Source organism: Dicentrarchus labrax, unplaced genomic scaffold (genome assembly GCF_905237075.1).
Source record: "Dicentrarchus labrax unplaced genomic scaffold, dlabrax2021, whole genome shotgun sequence".
Lineage (NCBI taxonomy): Eukaryota > Metazoa > Chordata > Actinopteri > Moronidae > Dicentrarchus > Dicentrarchus labrax.
The window spans coordinates 1,162,522-1,177,652 of NW_026136875.1; the positions used below are offsets into that span (position 1 = coordinate 1,162,522).

The 15,131-nt window shown below is 43.0% G+C and overlaps 1 protein-coding gene across 1 annotated transcript; it reads left to right on the forward strand.

Moving 5' to 3' along the window:
- The first annotated feature begins 305 nt into the window (after positions 1 to 305).
- On the forward strand, positions 306 to 2,107 carry LOC127360366 (odorant receptor 131-2-like). Its single transcript, XM_051394763.1, has one exon. It carries the CDS (start codon positions 730 to 732, stop codon positions 1,681 to 1,683), a length of 954 nt encoding a protein of 317 aa, XP_051250723.1. The 5' UTR covers positions 306 to 729; the 3' UTR covers positions 1,684 to 2,107.
- The last annotated feature ends 13,024 nt before the right edge of the window (positions 2,108 to 15,131 follow it).

Consider the following 15,131-nt stretch of genomic DNA (forward strand, 5'->3'; position numbering starts at 1 on the left):
CGCTGACGATCGCTTGTGATCAGATCTCACCTCCTGCTCTATATGCAAATTTATAGGACTGTACCCATTGCTGTCAGTGTCCATTATTACTGTCCTTCGTTCAGTATGATTACCTGCGCTGTCAGCGGCCCTGTAGTACATTGTGGGATTTTATAACTGAACTTCATGAGCAGGAAGAACACTTTTACTTTTCCTACTCTGTGGAAATCTGATGTTTGTGAGTCCACCGGGCTGCTGACGGACTGTCAGTCCAACAGTCGCTCACAGTGGATGACAGTGGGGGAGGTTGGACCGCCTGGGGATATTGTGGTTACTAGTTCAGTGGTCAAATGAGTTGAAACAGACACCTTTAGAGTTGATACTGAATTATAATGACTAAATAAGTACAGTATTTACTGTGTTTTTGATTAAGTGAAAGCCAGAAATAAACAGACAGGCATAGATGATAGAAAGATGACATCACTAGTCACTAATCTGATCAGCATGCTGAGTGATAGTGAACTAATGATGTGAAGGTGGCTCGAGGACAGTGTATATAAAGGGCACACTGCAGGAAGCAGACGCACCGACTGGCTTGCCCTCGAGGAAACAAACTCGTCTTGACTGCTCAGCACCGGAGAATTTGTGGTTCTACACTGAGAAGGTGTTTGCGGTAATAACTTTTAGCTTCTCTGACATGATGAATCATGAATAAGTGATGCAGTTTGTTCTTTCGGCTATCGCTTTGTAATGTCTGTGCTGAGGGCCAATGTCACTGCCAGTCTGCAGTATCAAGCGTCCCATGAGCTAACGCTGTTTGGCATGTTGTCTGTGGGCACAAGTTGCTCTTTCCTCTACATTAACAGCATCCTGCTGTTCACTCTGAGGAATAAGCAAGTGTTTTGTGAGACGTCCCGTTACATCCTGCTGTTCAACCTGCTGTTTGCTGACACTGCTCACCTGGTGTCAAACATCCTGCTTTACCTTCTGGCTTCGTTACGGGTAAAACTTACGTATTATGCATGTAGTGCCCTCGTTCTGTTCTCAGTTTTCACGGCCATCATCTCGCCTTTCAATCTGGCTGTGATGTCACTTGAGAGATTCGTGGCTGTGTGCTATCCGCTCAGGCACGCTACCATCTTTACCATAAGAAGCACAGGCATGGCCATCGCTCTGGTGTGGGCCTTCAGTTTTATCCACATCCTCATTCGAGTTTCTGTGTTGTTGTATTTGTTCACAAAAATCTCCCTAAATCTGCACATGAATGACTTTTGCTCTAAAGAAGCTGTTTTTTTCGGAGCAATCTTTGACGATTTTGAGGACGTGTTTGCCAGCACTCTCTTCCTGTCTGTGGGTGTAGTAATCGTGGCCTCCTATGTCGGTGTTTCGCTGGTAGCCAGATCGGCCTCTACAGACAAAGCCTCGGCTAGAAAGGCTCTTCAAACGCTTCTGCTGCACCTGATTCAGCTGAGCCTGATTCTCACCTCCACCATGTACACCACCATTATTGTGGACATCGCCAGAACTGTGGACAGATTAGCCCTTATGCGGATTTACAATGTTTGCTTTGTGTGCTTGAGTATCCTCCCGAGGTGTCTGAGTGCCCTCATCTACGGACTCAGGGATCAAACCATCAGGCCCGTCCTCATGCGAAATCTGTGCTGTCGGTTGGGATGCTCCGTTTTCTTCACTAAGAGCCACTAAGAACAGTTTCACCTTTTAAAACACACTCCTGTTCTCTCTGTTTTACTGTTACACCATTGTCTGTGCACTGTTTATAGAGGTGATGTTTGGAAGAAAATAGTTTTTATGCATTTATTACATGCCCATCATTATCCATATATGATAAATTCATTTTTGCATTATGTGAATAATTTCATGACAGTGAAAGTAATCTGTATTGATGAAGTTTGAAGTGATAAAGTTTTCACAAAGCAATAAAAAGCATCTGTAATAAGAAATCTGATGATTATATGTTTGGTGTTTTGACATCTGCTTGTAAAAAAAAGTGCTATCATAACTATATACTATATTTTCTCCCCCCTGAGGTACTTTTCATAGCTTTATGTGTCTTTCCCTAAATGTACACAGTTCTCAAACAGAGCAAATAAAAGTAATTTTGTCCTGATGTGTGTTTTATGAAATAAATAAAGTGCCACTTCCCAAAAGAAGAATCCTCAAATGTTCTCTCATAATACATACATACATAAAGAGAGGTTTAGAAATTAATTGAAGTGAATTATTATAAATGACGGGCTATAAAACAAAACAGGGCATACAAGACACCTAAATATGTACCACAGTGCATATTATATATAATACACTCAGTGTAACGATTCTGAGGGACATGTAGATTTTATATAATAATAATATATTAGGTTAAGTTTTGTGGCAATTATTAAGGATTCGAACCCATGGCCACTGCAGCAGGGACACAGCCTCTACCAGGTGAACAACTAGGGTGCTCCACAGGCCTAATATTAGTTGTATTAAAATCAAACTATTTTTACATTTGTTAAAGTTCCTGAACTTGGAGAGAAAGTGATACCTGTTGAGGGCATTTGGTTATCAATTTTCTCTCTAATAGTAATAATTTTATTATAGAAGAAGCTCATAAATTTGTTGCTACTTAAGTTTATGGGGATATGTGGCTCAATAGAGCTGTGGCTCTCTGTCAGCCTGGCTACAGTGCTGAAGAGGAACCTAGGGTTATTCTTATTTTCTTCTATTAGTGCTGAGTAATAGGCTCCTCTGGCATTACGGAGGGCCTTTCTATAGGTTTTAAGATTATCATGCCAAATTGAACGATATTCTGATCATTTGGAAGAGCGCCATTTCCTTTCAGATTTCTGAGCTCTTTGCTTTAATTGGCGGGTTTGGTGGTTGTACCACGGTGCTAGTCTCCTTTGTTTTAATAATTTCCTTTTTATAGGGGCGATAGAATCTAATGTTGATCGTAGTGAGCCTGCAGCACTATTAACAAGATTATCAATTTCGGAGGGACTAAAGTTATTATAGGACTCTGTCATAATCAGAAATGGCATTGAATTAAACACTGATGGAATCTCCCCCTTAAATTTAGCTACAGCACTGTCAGATAGACATCTGCTGTAGGAAGTTTTGCCTAATGGCTTATAATCTAATAATATGAATTCAAAAGTTATTAAATAATGGTCAGATAGGAAAGGATTATGTGGGAAGACTATTAAATGTTCAATATCAATGCCATATGATAGAACAAGGTCAAGAGTGTGATTAAAACAATGAGTTGGTTTATTTACACTCTGACAGAAGCAAATTGAGTCTATTAATGAGATAATGCATTACTAAGGCTGTCAGTGCCTGAGTGTTATGAGTCCAGTCCAGTTTATTGGTGAACACCCAGGTACCTATAAGAGTCCATTTTCTCTATGTCCATACCCAGAGTGTTCACCGGTGTTGTTGTTGTTGTTGTGACTGCGCCTGCAGAAATCCACCACCAGCTCCTTGGTTTTCCCTGTGTTGATTTGGAGGCCGTTCCACTGACACCAGTCCACAAAGTCCTTTATCAGTTCTCTGTATTCCCTGTCGTCGTCATCAGTGATGAGACCTATGATGGCAGAGTCATCAGAGAACTTCTGCAGGTGACAGTGCAGAGAACTGTTCCTGAAGTCTGCAGTGTACAGGGTGAACAGGAAAGGAGCCAAAACTGTTCCCTGTGGAGCCCCTGTGCTGCAGACCACCATGTCCGAGACACAGTCCTTGGTCCTCACATACTGTGGGCGGTTGGTGAGGTAGTCCATAATCCAGGATGTGAGGTGATAATCCACACCTGAGAGCTCCAGCTTGTCCCTCAGAAGCAGAGGCTGGATGGTGTTGAAAGCACTGGAGAGGTCGAAGAATGTAATCCTAAGTGCTTCCAGGCATTTCCAGGTAAGAAAGAGCTCTGTGAAGGAGGAAGATGACAGCGTCATCCACCCCGATGCCAGGCTGATAGGCGAACTGCAGTGGGTCCATGGATGATCCCTCCAGAGGGTGGAGATCAGAATCAGAATCAGAATCAGAATTTTGTTTATTACCAAGTAGGTTTTTACGCCTACGAGGAATGTGACCTGGTGCAGTTGGTGCATAAAATATACACATATACAAATGCAAATATACAATTATACAATTATTCAAATCACACAAAAAAAACACAAAAAAATAAAGTACTTTCAAAAAATAAATATAAAGATAAGAAGAGAGAGAGAAAGCTGTGCAGAATAACGTGGGTGCTTTGATGTAATGCATACTTTATATACAGCGTGGGTATAAGAGTCAATGACAGTGGGTAATCCGGGCCTTGTTAAGGAGGCCAGCTACAGACAGGAAGAAACTGTTTTTATGGCGAGACGTTTTAGTCCTGATGGACCGCAGCCTCCTGCCAGAGGGAAGTACCTCAAAGAGATTGTGACCGGGGTGGGAGGGGTCAGCCACAATCTTACCTGCACGCTTCCTGGTCCTAGAGGCATACAGGTCCTGGAGGGATGGCAGATTGCAGCCGATCACCTTCTCAGCTGATCGAATGATACGCTGCAGTCTGCCCTTGTCCTTGGCAGTGGCCGCAGCGTACCAGATGGTGATGGATGCGGTGAGGATGGACTCGATGATGGCGGTGTAGAAGTGCACCATCATCGTCTTTGGCAGGTTGAACTTCCTCAGCTGCCGCAGGAAGTACATCCTCTGCTGGCCTTTTCTTGGTGATGTTCAGCTCCCACTTGAGGTCCTGGGTGATAATGGTACCCAGGAAGTGGAAGGACTCCACAGAGTCAACTGGGGAGTCACACAGGATGATGTGGGTGGGTGGGGCTGGGTTCTTCCTAAAGTCCACAACCATCTCCACTGTTTTTAGAGCGTTTAGCTCCAGGTTGTTCTGGCTGCACCAGGTCACCAGATGGTCAATCTCCCATCTGTAGGCGGACTCATCTCCACCAGAGATGAGCCCAATGAGGGAGGTGTCATCCGCAAACTTCAGGAGCCTGACGGTCTGGTGACTAGAGATGCAGGTGGGATGATGGTGTTAAATACATAGCTGAAGTCCACAAACAGGATCCTGGCGTAGGTTCCTGGGGAGTCCAGATGCTGGAGGGTGAAGTGCATGGCCATGTTTACTGTGTCATCTACAGACCTGTTGGCTCTGTAGGTGAACTGCAGAGGGTCCAGGAGAGGGTCCGTTAGGGCTTTCAGATGGGAGAGAACAAGGTGCTCAAAAGTCTTCATGACCACAGGTGAGGGCAACAGGTCTGTAGTCATTTATCCTGTGGTCCTTGCTTTCTTGAGGACAGGGATGATGGTGAATGCTTTGAAGCAGGCTGGCACATGACATATCTCCAAAGAGGTGTTGAAGATGTCAGTGAACACCGGAGACAGCTGGTCAGCACAGTGCTTCAGGGTGGATGGAGAGACAGAATCTGGTCCGGCTGCTTTGCGGGGGTTCTGCCTCTTGAAGAGTCTGTTGACATCCCTCTCTTGGAGGCAGAGGGTCATCACTGTGGTGGAGGAGGAGGGATTCACAGAGGTGTGAAGCTGTGAAGTGGCCCCGGCTCCTGCTGGGCTGGGGGGGAGGGACTGGTGAGGTGGGGCTGGTGAGGGGTCTCACGGGGGATGGTGTCAGGACTGCTCCTTTGTCTGTCGAAGCAGCAGTAGAACTCATTCAGCTCGTTTGCCAGGCACAGGTCATTGATGGAGTGGGGGGTTTTTGGCTTGTAGTTAGTTATCTGTCTGAGCCCCTTCCAGACAGAACCAGAGTCATTGGCTGAGAACTGATGTTGAAGTTTCTCAGAGTACTGTCGTTTAGCTTCTCTCACCGACTTGCTAAACTTGTACTTTGACTCCTTAAACTTGTCCCTGTCCCCACTCCTGAACGCTTGCTCCTTCTGCAACCCCAGCTGAATGAGTTTGGCTATGAACCAGGGTTTGTCCTCCTGTTGTAACTCACCCTGGTGCGTGATGGTACACAGCAGTCCTCACAGAAGCTGATATATGATGTCACAGCCTCTGTGTACTCATCCAGACTGTTAGTAGCAGTCCTGAACGCGTCCCAGTCAGTAGAGTCCAAGCACGCCTGGAGATCCTCCACAGCTTCACTGGTCCACTGCTTTGATGTCCTCACAACAGGTTTGCAGAGCTTTAATTTCTGCCTGTATGAGGGAATCAGGTGGACCATGAGGTGGTCGGAGAGGCCCAGTGCGGCGCGGGGGACGGCGTGATAAACTCCGCCTACTGTAGTGTAACAGTGATCCAGTATATTCTTCTCTCTGGTCGGGCATTTGATAAACTGTTTATATTTTGGAAGTTCGTAACTGAGGTTTCCTTTGCGGGTCACAGCTGGCTGTCTGTGCACGAGGGGTTCATACACAGGCAGGAGATGAACCAGGTTGCGATCTAATCTCCCCAGGGGAGGGAGGGGTGTTGAATTATATGCCTCCTTGGTGTTGGCATAAAACAGATCCAGTATTTTATTTTCTCTGGTGTGGCAGGTGACATACTGGGTAAATTTGTCTCTAAAAGTAGAACAGGAGCCAGAGCCTTCAGTTACCAAGCTCCTCTCTTGTGGAACCAGCTTCCATTTGTGGTTCGGGAGGCAGACACCCTCACCACATTCAAGAGTAGGCTTAAGACATTCCTCTTTGATAAAGCTTATAGTTAAGGCTGGATCAGGTGAGTCCTGAACCATCCCTTAGTTATGCTGCTTTAGGCCTAGACTATCAGGGGATTTCCCATGGTGAACTGAGCTCCTCCCTTCCTCTCTCTTTCTGCACTCATTCATGTCCCATTAATGCATGTTACTAACTTCACTTCTTCCCCGGAGTTCTTGTGCTTTCTTGTCTCGCAGGTTCTTGTCGATCCTGGTGGAGCCTCCTGCCATGGTCCTGCTAGATTGCCATTGCTAATACTGTTGTTGCTGTGCACCTGTCTGTCTGTCTGTCTCTCTCTCTCTCTCTCTCTCTCTCTCTCTCTCTCTCTCACCCCAACTGGTCGAGACAGACGACCACCCACCTAGAGCCGGAGGATCTGTCCTAGGTTTCTGCCTTTTAACAGGCAGTTTTTCCTTGCCCTTGTCTCCAAGGTCTTGCTCATGGTGGTACTGTTGGGTCTCTGTAATTAATGTTTTAAAGAGTTCGGTCTAGACCTGCTCTATTTGAAAAGTGTCCTGAGATAACTTTTGTTATGAATAGGCGCTATACAAATAAAATTGAATTGAATTGAAATTTAAATTGAATTAAATTTGGGCAGAGTGGAGGAAGGAGAGACATGATTAAAGTCCCCAGAAATGAGGAAGAGGGCTTGTGGGTGCTGTGTCTGCAGACTGCTCACAGCTGAGTGCAGGACATTACAGGCCGTGTCACCGTTAGCAGAGGGGGGAACATACGCCAATATCACAACAACGTGTGAAAATTCCTGTGGAAGATAATATGGCCTCATTCCAAAAGCTAACAGTTCAATGTCCTTGCAGCAGAGTTGTTCTTTAACAGTGATGTGTCCAGGCTTACACCATCTGTCATTCACAAACACAGCCAGCCCTCCTCCTTTCCTCTTACCACTCTCCTGTGTCCTGTCGGCCCATTGAAGATTAAATCCAACCAGTGAAACATGAATCCCATGAATCTGGGGTCAGTGAGTTCAGCCATGTCTCCGTAAACAGCATGATGCTGCACTCCCGATATTCCCTCTGGTGCCGGGTCAGCGCCGCTAGCTCGTCCATCTTGTTGGGGAGAGATCTTACATTTCCCATGAAGGACAGCTCACGGGGGACGTCGGGTTTCTAATGGAGCAGCACCGCTGTGTTACTTAGCGCTAACAGCTGATCCCTAGTGTAAACAACAGGGAACATGGCTGCTCACGGGGTGTCCGAACACGGAAAGTTATTAAGTTGAAAAAAGTCCACAGCAGACACGGCAATTGTGGTGCCCAGAGTGCAACTATTGCTGGTAATAATACACTGAAAATAAATTAAATTACTTAACTACTAACTGCTTAAAAAAATTAGAAAAACACTTAAATTGAGCGAGAGCTGCTGCAACTGCAGCCACTCGGGAAAGCGGTGCATCCGCAAAATATACTATTTTATAAATATATATTATTATATATATACACTATATACTATATTTTGTATCATTGTTATTTGTGATAAGATTGTATGTACACTGTATTATTTGCTCTATATTCCCCAATGCTGCTGTGTAACGTAAATTTCTTCTATGGGGGATTAATAATATATCATATCTTATATCTTATCTTATATGATCTCATCTTATCCTTCAGACCCTGTTGTTTGTATCAAGAGAGGCAGAAATATCAGAGATATTGTTGTCAGTTCTATGTATAAGGAACCCACACAAATGAATTGGTTTTCTCAACATGTTTATGGGAAATACAGATGTGGGAAATGTGCACATTGTTCTGACACATTTCATACTAAGACGTTTAATCACCCACACTCAAAGAATTCATTAACTTTCCTTCCACTCCGTGTGGCTTACTGTATATGGTCTACACTGCACAAATGTAATCTAAGAGTTGCAGAGCATAAGGCGGTTAGTCGGAACGGTAACATGGATTATGCCATTACTAGGCACTATAGGGAACCATGGCTCAGCCACTTCCCTCAAATTCATTGGTGATGAAAGACTGCTACCCAATCCAAGAAGGGTTAATTAGATTAACCAGCTCTTAAGAAGGGAGGCTTTTTGGATTTATGAACTGAACACAATTAAACCTTATGGACTCATTGAATCACAAGATTTGAGCTGCTTTGTGACATTGATATGTTAAGTTTTGTCTCTCTGTACAGGTAATTTAGACCCTTAGGGAGATATCAGACACTTGGTCCCCTGGCCTTCCCATTTAGTTGTGTAGAGGACAGTGATAAGACCTCCAGGATATTTCAGCTGTACATTTACATTAGTTTTTTTCTTGTTGTATGTAATGTGCTGTAATCTTTGTGATTCTGTTAGATTAATCATGCTGCTCTTGAATTTATCTTGCTTTGCATTTTGCAATATATATTCTTGTATCTCGTATACATTATATATATTAATGTATATATTCATTACATTAATGCACTTCTGTTAGCTTTTCTGTCTTGCAAATATAAATATATATCACACTGCTAACTTGCAGACTTCCTGGTCAATATTTTGCACATTTCTTTACAGGTATTTACTCATTTAAGTATCCAGACATATTGTCTGGATACTTAAATGAGTAAATAAAAATGTTTCTATGGTATACTGAAATATAATTACAAGCATTTCATAAGTATCAAAAGCTTTTATTGACAATTACACTGAGTTCATGCAACAAGTCAATATTTGCAGTGTTGACCCTTCTTTTTCAAGACCTCTGCAATTCTCCCTGGCATGCTGTCAATCAACTTCTGGACCAAATCCTGACTGATGGCAGTCCATTCTTGCATAATCAATGCTTGGAGTTTGTCAGAATTTGTGGGTTTTTGTTTGTCCACCTGCCTCTCAAGGATTGACCACAAGTTCTCAATGGGATTAAGATCTGGGGAGTTTCCTGGCCATGGACCCAAAATCTTTATGCTTTGTTCCCTGAGCCATTTAGTTATTACTTTTGCTTTATGGTAATGTGCAGCATTATGCTGGAAAAGGCATTGTTAATCACCAAACTGCTCTTGGATGGTTGGGAGAAATTGCTCTCGGAGGACGTTCTGGTACCATTCTTTATTTCAGTACCATTCTTTATTGAGAGGCAGCACGTTCTTCCCTATGGTGATTGGGACTGCACTTCCCAGCATCCTCGGTGGGAATGTGACGCCGTCAAAACAAGCTGCTGTGACGTCATCGTCAAGGGCTGCACCTGTGGGACCATGCGCTCTACCTGCAGACAGCGAAGAGGGAAACAGGCCAACTGCGGAGGAAGACTGGCCGGCCTGACGTGCCGAACCGAACCCTGGACCCTTGAACCCATGACGGCAAGCGACAACCGGATGTTGGACAGAGCTGACAAGCAGACAGGTAGAGCCGGCCGTCTTGGACCCGCGCTCCCCTGGAAGGCAGCGCAGCGCCGGAGCCGGGGCCGCAGCGGAGCCGCAGGAGCAATTCCTCCCCCCTTCTGCAGACCCCCCAGAACCAGAGCAGCCAGACACAACTGTTGTTCAAAAGCGAGACTCTCCCCAACGCCGAGATCGCTGCTGAGACTTCACAATGCAATCGACCCGCCATGATACTCACGGCGGACAGGAAAAGTTGAAACAAACGACAAACCACAAGTAACGCACGCAACATCCTGGCAAAAAGGCTTGTAGAGGAGCAGCAGAGATAGGCAGGCAGGCTAAAGCAGCGTAAATAAGGCGCCATGCATGATGTTTGCCAATTGGATGCTTGAGGAAATCAGGTGAGCTGTCAGCTGACTGTGTATGGTATCCAATGGGAAGCTTAAAGGAATCAACTGATGTATGTTTATGACTAGCTGTGATCATATGATATAGCTGTAACTGAAAGCTAAGCCTGACTTCGTGCCCTGCCTGAACTAACGCTATGCTCAATTCATGGCTGTGTTTTTAGGCAAGATTGTGAGAGAGCCCACTCCCTTGACTGAGAAGCAACCCCACACATGAATGGTCTCAGGATGCTTTACTGTTGGCATGAGACAGGACTGATGGTAGCGCTCACCTCATCTTCTCCGAACAAGCTTTTTTACAGATGCCCCAAACAATTGGAAAGGGGATTCATCAGAGAAAATGACTTTACCCCAGTCCTCAGCAGTCCAATCGCTGTACCTTTTGCAGAATATCAGTCTGTCCCTGATGTTTTTCTGGAGAGAAGTGGCTTCTTTGCTGCCCTTCTTGACACCAGGCCTTCCTCCAAAAGTCTTCGCCTCACTGTGCGTGCAGATGCACTCACACCTGTCTGCTGCCATTCCTGAGCAAGCTCTGCACTAGTTGTGGCCGGATCCCGCAGCTGAAACAACTTTAGGAGACGGTCCTGGCGTTTTCTGGACTTTCTTAGGCGCAGGGAGCATTTAAATACAAAGGAAGCTAAAACAAGAGGGAAAAAATAAATTAAAAGAGAGACGCAGGTGAAAAAACAAACAAGGAGATCTATAAAAAGGCCTGTAGAGCATTAAAACAGTCCACAGATTGAGTGAATCTGAGTGATTGGGGAAGACTGTTCCACAATGTTTAGGCTAAAACAGCAAAGGCACCTTTAGTTTTACAGTTAGAGTGGGGAACGGATAAAAGGAAGAGATTTGAGGAGCGAAGAGGCTGAAGAGTGGAATGAGGAACGAGGAGATCTGAAATGTAACGGGGTCATGAAGTGCCTTAGATGTAATCAGTAACATCTTATAATTGATTCTAAATTTTACAGGAGGCCAATGAAGGGATGCAAGAGCAGGAGTAATGTGGGACAGATGGCTGGTTCTGGTTAAAAGTCTGGCAGCTGGATTTTGGACTAACTGTAATCGGTTTAACGAAGCCTGACTGAGGCATGTGTAGAGGAAGTTACAGTAATCTAGACGGAAGAAAATGAAGCTGTGAATTAATTGTTCAAGATTACTTGAAGACAGGAAACTTTTGATTATTGCTATATTTCGTAGCTGCAGGAAACAGGACTGGACAAGTTTTGTAACATGAATGTCAAATGTCATACCGTGGTCGAAGATGATACCCAGATTCTTAGCCGTGGGTTTGATATTAGTGCGTTATGGTCCAATAAACTTATATCGTACTGGGTCGAGAGGGTTTCACACGTTAACATCCTGTAGGCTAACTGTATCCCGTTAGTAAACTCAGAGGAAACTTCTGAAAAGCAGAAACAAGAGAGACTTACTGTTTCACTGTCAAACCTCAAAGAGATAATCACTTCTTTTTTCTGTGACCACACTCTTTCTGCTTCCGCAACTGACATCATATGATTCATGCCACTGTCGCTAAGGTCTTGCTCATGGTGGTACTGTTGGGTCTCTGTAAATAATGTTATAAAGAGTTCGGTCTAGACCTGCTCTATTTGAAAAGTGTCCTGAGATAACTTCTGTTATGAGTTGGCGCTATACAAATAAAACTGAATTGAAGAATGAAACTGGCTGTATCATAGTCACAAGCAGATTTCAGTTAATTCATCTGATATGATGATTAAAAGCAAAATTTTCCCCCAAAGTACAATGTGGACCTTTCAAACAAATTTATGAGGATGTTTCAGGATTCATTTTATTTATTTTAAATTTAATGAGGAATTTAATGTCATTATTTGACATTTAATAAGGACAATGGGTGTAGGAATGTTTCCTTTCTTGAAATTCACAGTTTATTTTGTTTATTTTGACTAAAAAAGATAAAAGGGCTTATATTCTTCTGTGGAAGAAATTCTTTTCACCATAAAGTCTGGAAGAATAAGAATCAGGTTTGTTTGAGAGAAAGTTCAGGAAGTGGCACAGCTCAATCTATGCAACTTAAACTGTCTTAAACAGGAAATCAACAGAAATACTTACTGCTGTCTGAGCTCAAATATCATTCGCTCTGCTCTCAGGTCAGTTTGTCTGGTTGTTTGTTTGTTTTTTGGTTTGCTGATTGTTTTTCTTGCAGGTTTTTATGGTTGTATTTGTTTGTTTATTGTTTTGTTTGTTTTTGTTTGTTGGTTATTGGATTTATTTTTCTTGTTGGTTATTCTGAAATAAAAGACCGTGTCTGTAGCACAAGTACAATAATATTCCGTGTTACTAATTTATTACAGATGTTGCAAGTTTACTTCGAGATTTGACAGTTTAGTTACTTTTGGTCATTTTATGTATTGTTGAAATCGCCACAAATTCAGTTTTTCTTTCATTAGAGAGGAAATTGTTGCAGTTTGAAAGTTCTGCTGTTCCATGCTGTATGTGGAAATATATGTGGCTAAATCACTCTGTCTGTTCTGACTGACTTTTCCATTAGTGGGTTTAACTCAAGACAAAATAAGGTGTGTCAGATCACAGCAGTGCCATTTTGCTCCTGTCAGACACAAAAGAGACTGCTGTCAGCCATCTTGTTTTGGACAAGCAACTTCAGGCAATTTACTGAATGATGAAATCATGTCTATAATAATAATAATAAGAAGAAGAATCAAATAATTCCTAATGTGAGTAAGTGATGAAAACATCACAAGTTTGTTTGATCGCTGATATTTAAAAATCACAAGGAAAGAGCTCTTTTCTCTGCATCAACTATTGTTCCTTTTTAACTTTTAAAATGTGATTCAAGAGTCTAGCTTTGCTTTTAAATTTGTATCATTTTGTCTGATCAATGTTGATGATCAGTATTCACAACTGTATTCAATTCAATTGTATTTGTATAGCGCCAATTCATAACAGAAGTTATCTCAGGACACTTTTCAAATAGAGCAGGGTTAGACCAAACACTTCTTCATGTTCATCGTCATCAATCACTACTATTAGTGTAGTTGTTGCTACTGTTGTTGCTGTGCTAAATAAATATATGATTTTACATTTGTTAAAATTCCTGAAATTGGAGAGAGAGTGACACATGTTGAGGGCATTTGATGATTGATTTTTTTTTCTCTAATAATAATACAATTCATTTCAATTCAATTCAATTTTATTTGTATAGCGCCAATTCATAACAGAGGTTATATCAGGACACTTTTCAAATAGAGCAGGTCTAGACCGAACTCTTTAACATTAATTACAGAGACCCAACAGTACCACCATGAGCAAGCACTTGGCGACAAGGGCAAGGAAAAACTGCCTGTTAAAAGGCAGAAACCTAGGACAGATCCTCCGGCTCTAGGTGGGTGGTCGTCTGTCTCGACCCGTTGGGGTGAGAGAGAGAGAGAGAGAGAGAGAGAGAGAGAGAGAGAGAGCGAGAGACAGACAGACAGACAGGTGTATAGCAACAACAGTATTGGCAACGGCAATCTAGCAGGACCATGGCAGGAGGCTCCACCAGGATCGACAAGACCCTGCGAGACCAGAAAGCACAAGAACTCTGGGGAAGAAGTGAAGTTAGTAACATGCATTAATGGGACATGAATGAGTGCAGAAAGAGAGAGGAAGGGAGGAGCTCAGTGCATCATGGGAAATCCCCCGATAGTCTAGGCCTATAGCAGCATAACTAAGGGATGGTTCAGGACTCACCTGATCCAGCCCTAACTATAAGCTTTATCAAAGAGGAATGTCTTAAGCCTACTCTTGAATGTGGTGAGGGTGTCTGCCTCCAGAACCACAACTGGAAGCTGGTTCCACAGGAGAGGAGCTTGGTAACTGAAGGCTCTGGCTCCTGTTCTACCTCTAGAGACTATAGGAACCACAAGTAGCCCAGCATTCAGAGAACGTAGTGTTCTAGTGGGGTAATAGGGTACTATGAGCTCTTTAAGATATGAAGGGGCCTGACCATGAAGAGCTTTATAGGTGAGGAGGAGGATTTTAAATTCTATTCTACATTTTACAGGGAGCCAATGCAGAGAAGCTAGTACAGGAGAGATGTGATCTCTTTTTCTAGATCCTGTCAGTACTCGTGCTGCAGCGTTCTGAATTAATTGGAGCGTTTTAATGGACTTATTGGGGCAACCTGATAATAAAGAGTTGCAGTAATCCAGCCTTGAAGTAACAAATGCATGGATTAGTTTTTCTGCATCTGTCTGTGATAGGATGTGTCTAATTTTTCTAATATTACGTAAATGAAAGAAGGCGGTCCTAGAGGTCTGCTTTATGTGGGAGTTAAATGACAAATCCTGATCAAAGATAACTCCAAGATTCCTGACAGTGGTGCTAGAGGCCAAGTTAATGCCATCTAGAGTAACTATATCTTTAGACAGTGAGTCTCTAAGGTTTTTGGGGCCAAGAACAAGTATTTCGTTTTTTTCTGAGTTAAACGTCAGAAAATTGCAGGTCATCCAGGATTTTATGTCCGTAAGACATGTTTGTAATTTAGATAATTGATTAATTTCATTGGGTTTGATTTATAGATATAACTGCGTATCATCTGCATTACAGTGAAAGTTAATGGAGTGATTCCTAATAATGTTGCCTAAAGGGAGCATATATAAAGTAAATAGTATTGGTCCAAGTACAGAACCTTGTGGAACTCCATGACTAACTGTAGTATTTATTGAAGATTCATCGTTAACATGTACAAACTGCGAGCGATCTGATAAATATGACTTAAACCAGCTTAG

Bases quoted from the DNA above. Each gene is read 5' to 3' on its own strand.
- LOC127360366 (XM_051394763.1), top strand. From the start codon at position 730: ATGTCTGTGCTGAGGGCCAATGTCACTGCCAGTCTGCAGTATCAAGCG.